Genomic DNA, 13,031 nt, shown 5'->3' with positions numbered 1-13,031 from the left:
GGTATCTTGGCTCAATATGATTATTCATACGCTTGGCCACTTGTAGTTCAGCCACGTCTCCAGGGTGGAGTTCCACGCTCCGCTGCCGAGTTGAACGTGAACCCACGCGTCCACAAAGTGCTTCCACACAATGTCTCTCGGGATGGCATAGCCCAGCTCCTCAAAGTTGAACGGCGCATCCGGGTTGGCGATGCAGAGCTCGCCCTCGTGCAGCGTGACCTGCAACTCAACCTCTATGAGATCCGAAATCATCGCGTCCGCCGTGCCGTCCAGCACGGCCTGGTAGACAGCGTTGTTGTCCTCCACCAAAACGATTTCGGCGTTCTTCAGGTTCGCGCGGTCAAAGGCCTCGTTGGTGCCGCCAGGGTTGACGGCGACCTTGACACCAGCCTGGTCCAGAGTCGCGAGGTCGGTGTACTTGTCCGCGTCGGCGCAGCGTATGCAAGCCGTCTTGCCGACGCGCTGGATCGCCGCGGAGAAAAAGGCCGTCTTGGCTCTTGCGAGGGTAAGGCTGACGCCGCCCATTGCGATGTCGAATTTGCCCGCTGCCAGGTCGGACGTGATGTTCGCCCATACTGTCTTGATCAGGCGAGGCGGACTGGGAAGACCGAGGGCGTTGGAGAGTGACTGCGCTGCGTCGATGTCGGCGCCAATGTAGGTTGTGTTGATTGCGGTGGTATTTGGCAGAGTGGTCTGGTTTGTGACGAGATACGTGAAGGGCTTGTAGTCTCCTGTTGTCCCAACGTTGATGTATCCACGGGCGAGGATAGTGTCGAGCAGGGACGTGATGTTGGCGTAGGCAAGTGGCTCTGCGAGCTGTTGCGCACTGGCGCAGACGCTGAGGGCCGTTGCGAGCAGGGTGGGTGTCTTCATGATGACTTTCGTGATGCTTGACCAAATGAGAAAATATGAACCATCCGCCGAAGAGTGAGATTCCATCGCAGGCTCGTCTCTCTTTATTAATCTGTCTCCAGGCCGATCCCGGGGCCCCGCAACCTCATTTCCCGGCAGTGGACCCTTATCATGGAATTGGAGTCTGCTCACGATATCGGGGAGTCTTTCATTGGTCAATTGGATATGTCAATTGGCGCCAAGGTCGCTAGCTGGACTGGCGTAAGAGTCCCGGTTGTGACTGAATCATGAAAGTCTGCCGTTCAGTGAGCTTGCGATGAACGATCATCCGGGGCAAGGGGAATGTCACTGAGATGCCGCACGTGTTGTTGCATTCGTCACACTCCTTGCTTTGAGACTCACATGCATCTTGTCAATCAAGGGCCCACTATTCAGCAAGGGTTTCCGGATTGTCGGGTCTGTTCCGTTTTGAGATGAACATCATCGGTCTTGAACTAAGTGAGTCATTATCAGTCCACGGGTGCATGTTTCTTATCGTGATCAGGTAAAGGCCTGGCTTGTGTTGGCTTGTTTGTCTTGCTGGGACGATTGTTAGTCCTGCAGCCGAGGGGCGCATATGCCCTGGCTTCTGATACTGGTCGTCCCAACTCGCGCGGACCTGCTGATTTCGGCCATGGCGACATTCTGACTGCCACACTCTGTCAGTTCTGGGCGCGCTGTTGCCTAATCGCCAACACGCGGGTCGGCTACGCTTCCCACCGAAACTCACCGTCAACACTCACTTAAGAACACAAGCCCACAATGAAACTCAACAGCCTCATGGGTTTCATATTCAAGGCTAAGCAGTCGATATCTTGAACATCACGCCCACTTGAAATGTCGGACCAAACTCACGCAGTCGTTAACCTTCTCCTGGGGCCTGATGACTATGAGTCCTACATAAAAGAGATTATGTGCTTGCAGTACAACCGTGAAGTGAGTACATGTCTGATAACGCACCTCCGTAGGGCCATGCTGACGGGAAAAGGTTACTGAAGTGGTAGCTCTCCGCCATAACAACGCCAGAGTCTACAGCATAAGCCTAACCGAAGCGCAACATGCCCCGCCGCCATTCAATAAACGCTTCGGTGCCTCTCCCCTGCCCCCCAATGCCACCAAAGTCATCATGCGCTTCTCCGATCCAGCATCGATGTTGAACGAGGAGATCCGCGTGCAGAACGAAGTCGCGGTAATGTCCCTTGCAAGAGAGGCTTTGAAGCAACTTGATCCTTCCCTCGTTCCCGAAATTTATGGCTGGCGCCCCTTTTCCGAAGGGCTTGGATGGACTCTCATCGAGTTCAAACAAGGTGTGCCTCTGGGCGATAAGTTCCCCACAGTCGACGGCGTGAAGAAGAGAGAAGTGTTGCGACAGATTGCTCAGGTCTTCAAGCATATTCAGGCATACAATCTTCCTCAGTCTGCCAGAACATTTGGCGGCCTCAATTTTGGCCCTGATGGAAGCTTGACTGGCGGGCCCACGCCCATTGCAGGTGGCGGACCTTGTACTTCGCTGTCAGATCTCTATCAAGAGTACTTCAATACTCAGATTGGATTCGCCGACAGGTGTGACATTGTCCAGGGTTGGGGGGACTCGGATCTGAGAGCCCGATTGGATCAGTTTGGGTAGCGCTGCATACTAATCAAATAAGTTAAATCTGAGGCTTCGACTTAACTATTTGACTTAAAGATTATAACGAACTTAACTAATTAATAGATTTAAACTTAACTTACTAGATTTAATATAAAATTACCTAATTAGGAAGTTAGTAATACTATTATAAGGTCTCTAGGGGTTAGATATATATACTATATAGTAATTTAAGGTTATATTAACTTTATTAACCCCTCTTTATATATATATAGCTACTAATAGTAACTTAGCCGCCTTAAACCTAGTTCTAGAGGTATTAAGTCCTCTTAAGTAGAGATAGCTTTATTAATAGCTTCTATAAAGTTAGTATAAGCTTAATAAAGCTAAATACCCTCTTATAGTTTATTATTATTACTAAGATAGTAAAGATATTAATAATAAATCTACTAAGAATTAGGAAGGTCTAATAATATAAAATCTACTACTTAATAAGGTTATTAATAAGTTAAATAATTAATAGATAATAATATTAATCTAGTTTAGAAACCTTATTATTAATAGCCCCCTAAGTCTTATTAGCTAACTATTAGCTATATTTAGAGTTTTTATAATATAATACTATTAAGATTAATATAAAAGAACCCTCTAGAGGTATTAAAGGTATTAAAATAAGGGCTACTTTATAATACTACTATTCTTAGTATTTATAAAGACCTTACTTAGTATTAATAACCTAAGAACTTATTTCTAATATATCCTAATACTACTTAAGCTATTATAAGCCTCACTTAAAGTATAAAATTATAGTAATAATATAGATAGGTAACTCTCTAAACTTAATATAATATTTATTAAGTACTTTTTAACTATTAATAATAAAAATATATAAGTAGATATTAAAGTTAAAGTTAACCTCACCTTAAGGGCTTTAAGACTTATACTTAGAGTAGGTATAAGTAGAGATACTATTAATTAATAAGGTCTATAAAGATATTACTAATTAACGTAAAGATTACTATAATAACCTTATATACTAAGTTAACTATAATAATTAACTCTATAAGGCTATTTAATTAATCTCTTTATTAGTAAGAATATTATATAACTTCTATTAGTCCTCTAACTTATCTAAGAGGTACTTTATACCTATAAGAACTTCTTAGAGTTAGTTATACTTATTACCCTTACCTTAGCCTTTATATTACTTAGTCTATCTATAGAGAGGCTTAAGAATATTATTAAGTTTAATAAGGATATACTAATCCTTATTAGAGAGGTAATCCTTATTAGGGAGATAGTCTACTAAGTTATAAAAAAGCTTATTATTATATAGGAAGGTATTAATCTAGCTATATTTAAGTAGGGCCCTTTAGATTATTATATATATTAAGTTCTATTTTATAGCATTATTTAGTATTAAGTTAAGGTCTTAAGATAACTCTTTAAAAATTATAAATATATTAAATTAATTATTAGCTTTTTTACTAAACTTTAAGAACTTCTTTATATATTAAAGTAATAATCTAATATATTTAATAATATTATAGAGTTTACTAATAGGTCTCTTACTCCTCTAGAGTATTATATCTACTTCTAAGTTACTAATATTAATAAGATACTTAGATTAATCCTTAAAAATATCTTAATTAACACTATAGATAATAGCTTAACTAATTAGATTAAGGATATAACTATAGTATTAAATCTATTAATAGATAGTATCTTTTTTATTATATAATAGTAAGATAGATAAATAAAGTACTTTAATATAAGTATTATTATTTATAGTATTATTATAAACTATAAGTTTAACTTAGTTAAATATTCTAAAGTTATTAATAACTATATATAAGGTAAGGGTAATATTAACACCTAAGTAAGTACTAAGTTAATAATAGAAAGCTAAGAGGTATTATATCTACTTACCTAATTTATTAATAAAGTAGCTAAAGATAGTAATAATTATATATTAATTAGGGGAAATCTATAAGTTAAATAATAGATATATTTAGCTAAAGGTATCTTATATCTCCTACTTAATCTATACTATCTTAGATATATATAAGTAATTAAGTTAAAGCTTTATACTCTCTCTAGACTAATAGACTTAATTACTAATATTATAATTAAATAGATAGAGGATATACTAAATATATTAGTTACTAAATTGTTACGACCTGTTATGTATAGATAATAGTTGACTGACCTACTTAGGCGTTAAGCGGCTAGGATAGGATATTTATACTATAGGATTATAGGAATAATAGGGACTTACTTAGTATAGAAGAACTATAGTATAAATTACGTAATAATAAGATAAGGAAATGATTAGTAGAGTATAGGAAGGAATACTTAGTGATTAGTTAGCTATACTAACTAATTATAATCACCTTATATACCTAAGTGATCACTTTTAGGTAGATAAAGAATACTATTTAGGATTTATATATAGTATAACCCTAAGCTTAGTTTATAATTAGACTTCTATAGCTTTTTAGTAATTAACTTAATATTTATCTTTATAGATACTTTTAGTTTACCTTTACTGTAAATTACTTATTAAGTCTAAGACTAATTATTTTAGCCTCTAAAGACCTAATCTACTATTAGCTTATAACTTATAACCTAAGTCTATAACCTTAATATATTATTATAATATATTAATCCTTAGCTTCTATTAGTAGACCTTACTATTAGATAGCTAACTATAATATTTTAATTACTCCTATTTAGTAAGTTAACTATTAATACCTATTAATAGTAAAACAATAAGTATATTTTCTTATACTTTAGCTAAATCCCCTACTTTAAGATCTTTATCTTTCTTATATAACTAGCCTTAGAGTTTAGTATAGAAACTTATTAATATTAAAGATTATAATATATTAGACCTTAAGTATAACTCTAATAGAGAAAGCTTATTTACTAAGGAAGGTTATAAAAAACTCTAATATATTATCTAGAAATAAAAAGCTAAATCTAAAGAAATATAGATATTTATAAATAAAAATAAATAAGTTATTAAAAACCTTAATAGATAACTTTAGAACGCTATAGTAGCCTTTAAAAAACTAAAAAAAGATATTAGAGGAGATATTAACCTTAAAAAGGTCTAAGAACTCTAAAAAGAACTTAATACCTTCTAGGCTACTATTAATATTATTATTATTTTAATTAGAGGATAATAGAAACTTAAACTTAGTACTTTAATTACTTATAATAGTACCTCTAGATAACTTAAGTTATTCTTAATCTAAATTAAAAACTATTAAAACTTCTACTATAAAGACTTTACTAGCTAAATTAAGAAAGTTATTTATATTACTACTTACCTATAAAGATAAACCCTTAAGTAGTTTAAACTTATCTAAGAAGAATTTCTTAGGTATAAGACCTTAGATAAATATTCTACTAAAATTTATAATATTTATAGTAACTTTAAGGGATTTAAAGATACCCTCTACTCTCTCTTCTAAAACCTTAATAAGAAATAATAAACTAAAAGAGACTTTATATAGCTATAATAGATAAAATTAACTAAAAAATATACTACTATATTTAGATAACTTAGTATCTAACTTAACCTTACTAAAGAAACTAAGATCTTTATATTCTATTAAGGACTTAAAGATAAAGTTAAAGATAAGATTATTAAGATTAATTACCTTAAAGACTTTCTCTAATATACTAACCTTACTATTAAAATTAATAATTAACTTTTTAAATACTATAAGGAAAAAGGTAAGAAATAATAAAGACCTAACTCTAGATATAAATACTAATAGTAGCCCTATTAGAAGTTTAACCCCTAATAGAATAATAGTAAACCTTATAATAACTAGAATAATACTTACTAGAGTACTACCTATAAATAGTATAATAGACCTATAGATCTTAATATAATAACTAAACTTAATAATAAAAAGCCTTAAAACCTTAAGTATTATAACTATAATAANAATAATAAAAAGCCTTAAAACCTTAAGTATTATAACTATAATAAATAAGAATATATTACTAAAAACTATAAGTAGCTTAAAAAGCTTCCCTAGAAACTAATAGCTAAATAACTCTAATAAGTTAATACTATTATAAAAACCTTATATATATCCTAATCTTAGACTAAATATTATAATAATAACTATTAAATCTACCTTAAAAATAAGGAAATATTAGGATACTACCTAAAAGATAGTAACCTTAGATAATCTAAATATAATATAACTACTCTAGATATATATTTAAGAACTCTAATAATAATATATATTAGTAATAATAAGATCTAAAGAAAAACTAGAGAATAACTAAATAAGATATTATAAATATAGTAACTCTAACTAATTCTTAGTTCTACCCCTAAAATAACTAATAACTAAAGTTAAACTAACTATAAACTCTTAAACTAAACTACCTATATAATACTAGAAGAATAGATAAAGGAAAAATCTAATAATAAGCTAAATTACTAGTATAACCCCTTAGAAGAATAGTAACTATTTAAGCTTATAAATAACTAGATTTTTAGAGAAAAAGAAGGTTTTCCTTATAACTTAGATAAACCTTATAATATTATATGCTAATATACTTAAGTAGAGATCACCTATAAGCTTACCCCTAGTATAAATAATATTAGCTCTAAAGAGGAATCTAAGAAGGATAATATACCTAAGCAAATTATATATAAATAAATTAACTTATATAATAATAAATAGTTTATTAAACTTTATAGTATACCTAATATAAAACTAAAAATATATTATACCTTATAATTCTAAATTAAAGATCACCTCTACTTTAAAATTACTAACCCTAACTATTAATACCTCTTTTAAGTATAGTGTTTCTTTAACTATTATAAAATCTATATAGGAGATAAATATAACTACTATTTCTAACCTAAGTAATATAATAATAATCCCCTATAAAACGTCTATACTATATATACCTTTACTAAATAGGAACTTAGAAAGTTTAATAGTAATATTACTATATTCACCCCTAGCTAATAATTTCCTATAAAATACCTCTATAATAAATAGATAAAATAGAATAAATACTAATATAATAAATATTAGATCTACTATAAGGAAAAAGTATATGCTTAGAGAATTATAAAGAATAAACCTTAACCTCCTTAAGTTAAATATTATAAAAATAGCCTTATAAAAGTATAATAGAAAGGAAAATAAATTACTTATTTAAAATACTTAGAGTAGTTAAAAAACTAAACTTATTTACTAATATAGAATTATAATAAGTAATAAGGAAAAGGTTTATCTACTAGATATTATAAAGATATTAAGGTAATATAGAACTTAAAGTTACTATTAATAAATAAATAATACTTATACTAATTAATAGTAGAGCTAAAGTAAACTTTATTACCCCTTAAGCTATTAATAAACTAAAAGTACTATAAAGAGGAAAAAAATAACTATATTAATTATATATAGTAAAAAGAGAAGAATTTAAGTATAAAGGAGGTATTATCTATAATAAAACTATACCCCTTAAAATAAGCTACTTAAATTAAAAAAAAAAAATCTAATTTAATATTACTAACTTAAGAATATATAATATAATATTAAGACTACTCTAGCTATAAATAAGTAACCTATAGATAGATTAGAGTAAAAGCTAACTCTATTAGGATTATAACGACTTAATCCCTAAGTAGCCCTATTAAAAATAAGCTTTAAATAAGCTAATATTATATAAAATAATAAGATAATATATCTACTACTTTAAGGTAAAAAAAGCTATATTATAACTATTAACTATAATAGATCTTAAATAAAGGAATAATCTACTTCTATCTATCCTAAAAGAATATAGAGTTTATAAGAAACTCTTTATAGTTAAATTAGAGACTAAACTACTTAAATATACTAGTTTTAATTATAAAATCCCCTTTAAAGAAGAGAAAGAACTATAATTTAATAAAATCTATAGATTTAACCTAATAGAGATAGAAGCCTTAAATAAGTATCTTAAAGAAAACCTTAGGAAAGGTTATATTAGACCTTTAATATTACTAATAGGAAGCTTAATCCTATTTATACCTAAAAAGAATAGAAAACTATAACTATATATTAACTATTATATACTTAATAAAATAATAATTAAGAATTACTACTTATTTCCCCTTATAGATAAGATAAGATAACTTCTATATAGAGCTAACTAGTTTATAGCTCTTAATCTTAAAAGGACTTATAACTTAATCTAAATAAAATAAGGTAAAGAATAGAAGACTACTTTCTAAATATAAAAAGGATATTTTAAGTACTTTATTATACCTTTTAGTCTTACTAATATACCTATAATATTCTAAAATATAATTAATATAGTACTATATAAGTATATTAATATCTATATAGTTATCTATTTAGATAATATCTTTATCTTTTTACTTATACTTAAGAAGTATAAAGAAGATATTTACTATATCTTATAAACCCTTTAAGAAGCTAAACTTTTAATTAAACCTAAAAAAAGCAAATTCTATATATAAAAAGTAGAATACCTTAGATTTATTATTACCCCTAGAAAGGTTTATATATTAAGAAATAAAGTTAAAGCTATTAAGGAATAGCTAGTACCTAATAACTTTAAGGAAATCTAAAGATTCTTAAGTTTTATTAACTTCTACTATAAATTTATTAAAAACTATAGTAAGATTAATATAGCTCTTATTAGCCTTAGCTATAAAGATATACTCTTTATATAGAAAGAACTATAATAAATAATATTTTAAAAGATTAAAGACCTTATTACTAATAAACCTATCCTAATTATCCTAAATCTAATAAAATAGTTTAAAATAGAACCTAATATATCTAATTATATAATTAGAGTATAACTATTATAATAAAACTTAAAAAGATAACTATATCCCTATACCTTCTTCTCTTATAAGTTTTATAAACTAAAACTTAACTACTAGATATATAATAAAAAGCTTATAGTAATTATTAAAGCCTTTAAAGAATAGAGATCTAAATTTTTAAGAATAATTTATAAAATACTTATATACTCTAATTATAAAAATCTCTTATACTTTATAACCTTAAAAATACTTAATAAATAATAAATCTAATAGTTAGAATTCCTCTTAGAATTTAACTTCTAAATAATTTATTAAAAGGGATTAGATAATAGTAGAGTAGATACTCTTAGCTAATAACTAAACTATAATATCCTAATACTTAAAGAAACCTAAGTAATTCTTAAATAATAAGATAATAGAGACTTAATACTAATAGCTAAACTCTTAATAATAGCTAGACGATCTAATATTAGCTTAACTAATAAACTAAACGATAAAGTAATTATAGAATTTTATATACGCCCTATATATAGTTACTAAGGAATTATAAAGACCTAAAAATAACTATAATAATAGTATAGAGAAAAGGTTATAAGAGAATATATAGTAAAAGTAATTAAGGATTATAAGGTATACCTAAAAAATAAACCTACTTAATATTAACCTTATAATATATTATAACCTTTACTTATACTATAAATCGCTTAGTAATCTATATCCCTTAACTTTATTATTAAACTACTAAAGTTATAAAAACCCCTTATAGAAGTATACTTTAATAGTATTCTTATTATAGTAGACTAACTTATAAAGTATACCTACTTTATCCTATATAAAGAAATAAGTAATACTAAAGAATATATATATACTTTCCTTAAGTATATTATTACTAATTATAGTATACTTAAAGAAATTATATTAGATAGAGATAAAATCTTTACCTCTAAATTTTAAAAGTTAATTATAGTATAACTTAGTATTAAGTAATCTATATCTACTACGTTCTACCTATAGACTAATAGATAAATAGAATAAATTAACTAAATCCTTAAAACCTACCTCTATACCTATATTAACTATAATTAAGATAACTAGGTTATACTTTTACTAATCGCTTAGTTTACTTATAATAGTATAATTAGAGAAAGTACTAAGAAATCCCCCTTCTACCTTAACTATAACTTTAAACTAACTACTTATAGAGAACCCTAAATAGGCCTAACTATAATTAAAGCTACTACCTTAGTATAATAAATTAAAGATATCTAAGATAATATATATAAAAAACTTAAATTTATTTAATAATAAATATTAAAATTTAGTAATAAATAAAAGATTAAGGGATTAACTTTAAAAGAGGGAGATAGTACCTATCTTATATAGTAAAATATTAAAATAAAATAACTAAGTAATAAACTTAACTTTAAAAAACTTAAACTTTTTAAAATCTTATAAGTTATCTTACTAGTTAACTATAAGCTTAAATTCCTAGAAACTATAAAATATTACTTAGTATTCTATATTTTACTCCTTAAGCTAGTACTATAAAGATTATAAATAAATAACCTTATTATTATAGAAGATAATAAACTAAAGTATAAAATAGAAAAGCTACTTAACTATTAGTATAAAGATAATAAATAGAAATACTTTATTAAATAGAAAAACTATAAATATAAAGATAATATATAGGAACCTAATAATAACCTACTTAACTATTAAGATAAGATTAATAAGTATATTAGAACACTTAATTATATTAATCCTAAGGATAGACTTAGCTTATTTATAACCTTAGAAGAATTTAAGGAATATATAAAACATACTAATAAAAGAGAAAGATAAATATAAGAAGAACTATAATAGAAATAAAGAGAAGCTAAAGAATAAAGAATATAACTTCTATTTCTATAGTTATAATTAAGATACCTTTAGCTAATATAACTAGGAAAATTATTTATTTAATTAGGAATACTAAAATATAACTAAGACTCCCTTAATAAGAAATTTAGAGTACTAAGATTTTAGTTAAGAATTAAATCTAAATCTAAAACGCTAAAACTACTTATAAACTAAACCTCTAATATAAGAGATATTACTAGCTCCTCTTCTATAACCTCTTAACCTTTTTAAAACACTATCTTTTTTTATTTATATAAATAATCTAACTATACTATAAACTTATCTAACTTAGCCTATATAGTATATAGAGTAGCTACTTTCTTTCTTAATACCTCCTCTTTAGCTACCTTAGTATCCTCTAAACAAGTAGCTTTATCTAATAAATAATTAACTAGGATAAGTTAGTATTAGGCAAAAAAAAAAAAAAAAAAAAAAAAAAAAAAAAAAAAAAAAATAATAAAAAGAAACTTATAAGTATAAATAGTATCTACTACTACGTTATAAAACTACCCTAAATAAGTATACTTACTATAAACTTTATTACTAAAGAGAAGCTTATAATACTTCCCTAAAGAATAATAGTAGGAATAAAGTATATTAATAACTAAACTAAACTTAGTAATATATAAAGTATAGTTATAATAATAAAAAGTAGAGGTAGTATTTAATTTTAATTTCTAAATATAACTTAATATAGTATTAGTATTATAAGTAAAATAGGAAGAATAATTAATAGATCCCTAACTTAGAACTAATAACCTACTTATATTAGGTCTTAAGGATAAAACCTTTAGAGAGAGGACTTAATATTATAACCTATTATATATAGATAATAGTTAACTAACCTATTTAAGTATTAAGTAGCTAAGATAAGATATTTATATTATAGGATTATAGGAATAGTAGGGATTTACTTAGTATAAAAGAACTATAGTATAAGTTATATAATAATAAGATAAGGAAATAATTAGTAAAATATAGGAAGGAACACTTAGTAATTAGTTAGCTATACTAACTAATTATAATCACTTTATATACCTAGGTAATCACTTTTAAGTAAATAAAGAATACTATTTAGGATTTATATATAGTATAACCTTAAGCCTAGTTTATAGTTAGACTTCTATAGCTCTTTAGTAATTAACTTAGTATTTATCCTTATAGATACTCTTAGCTTACTTTTACTACGAATTACTTATTAAGTCTAAAACTAATTACCTTAGCTTCTAAAGACCTAATCTACTATTAGCTTATAACCTATAACCTAAGTCTATAACCTTAGTATACTATTATAATGTGTTAATCCCTAGCTTCTGTTAGCAGACCTTACTATTAGATAGCTAACTATAACATAAATATTATAAATAGGTTATTTATATTAATAAGGTAGCTTATAGTAAGCTTTTTAATCTAATAGACTTTTAACTTAGGTATAGTAATTATAGTAGAGTAGTAGCGCTTTAGAGGTAAGCTTATATCGTTAAAATTACCTCTAACTTTAAAACTTCCCTACTTAATATAGTATATTATCTTAAGATAGTTAATAGTAGTAGTTATAATAGAGGTATTAAAAGGCTTATTAATACTACTAGCTTTATTGTAATAGTAGTAGACCTAATATATATTACCTTTATAGAGTATTAGTATAAAAATAAGTAAGTATTATAAGTAATATATTAAGTTAGTTATTAAGTAAAAGCTTATAAATAAAGAAACCTTTATTTCTAATCTAAGAGGTATAGCTATAAGACCCTTTCTTTAAGATTAACTTAGTATTAAAGAAGGTCCTATTCTTCTACTTAGCTTAAAGTAAGGCCT

The 13,031-nt window shown here is 27.4% G+C and overlaps 2 protein-coding genes across 2 annotated transcripts; one reads left to right on the top strand and one right to left on the bottom strand.

The window, feature by feature from the left end:
* Positions 1–24: 24 nt before the first annotated feature.
* GCG54_00000955 (Cyclohexadienyl dehydratase) lies at positions 25–873 on the bottom strand (the record flags this gene model as incomplete). The annotated part of the gene is made up of 1 exon (XM_045401086.1): positions 25–873. The coding sequence occupies one exon, from the start codon at positions 871–873 to the stop codon at positions 25–27; it is 849 nt and encodes a 282-aa protein (XP_045258870.1).
* Positions 874–1,728: 855 nt separating this feature from the next.
* GCG54_00000954 (uncharacterized protein) lies at positions 1,729–2,518 on the top strand (the record flags this gene model as incomplete). Its single annotated transcript, XM_045401085.1, has 2 exons — positions 1,729–1,827; positions 1,880–2,518. The coding sequence occupies 2 exons, from the start codon at positions 1,729–1,731 to the stop codon at positions 2,516–2,518; spliced, it is 738 nt and encodes a 245-aa protein (XP_045258869.1).
* Between the last annotated feature and the right edge of the window lie 10,513 nt (positions 2,519–13,031).

The sequence above is a fragment of the Colletotrichum gloeosporioides genome, assembly GCF_011800055.1.
Source record: "Colletotrichum gloeosporioides strain Lc1 chromosome Unknown consensus_83, whole genome shotgun sequence".
Lineage (NCBI taxonomy): Eukaryota > Fungi > Ascomycota > Sordariomycetes > Glomerellales > Glomerellaceae > Colletotrichum > Colletotrichum gloeosporioides.
This window is presented reverse-complemented; position numbering and strand designations above follow the sequence as displayed.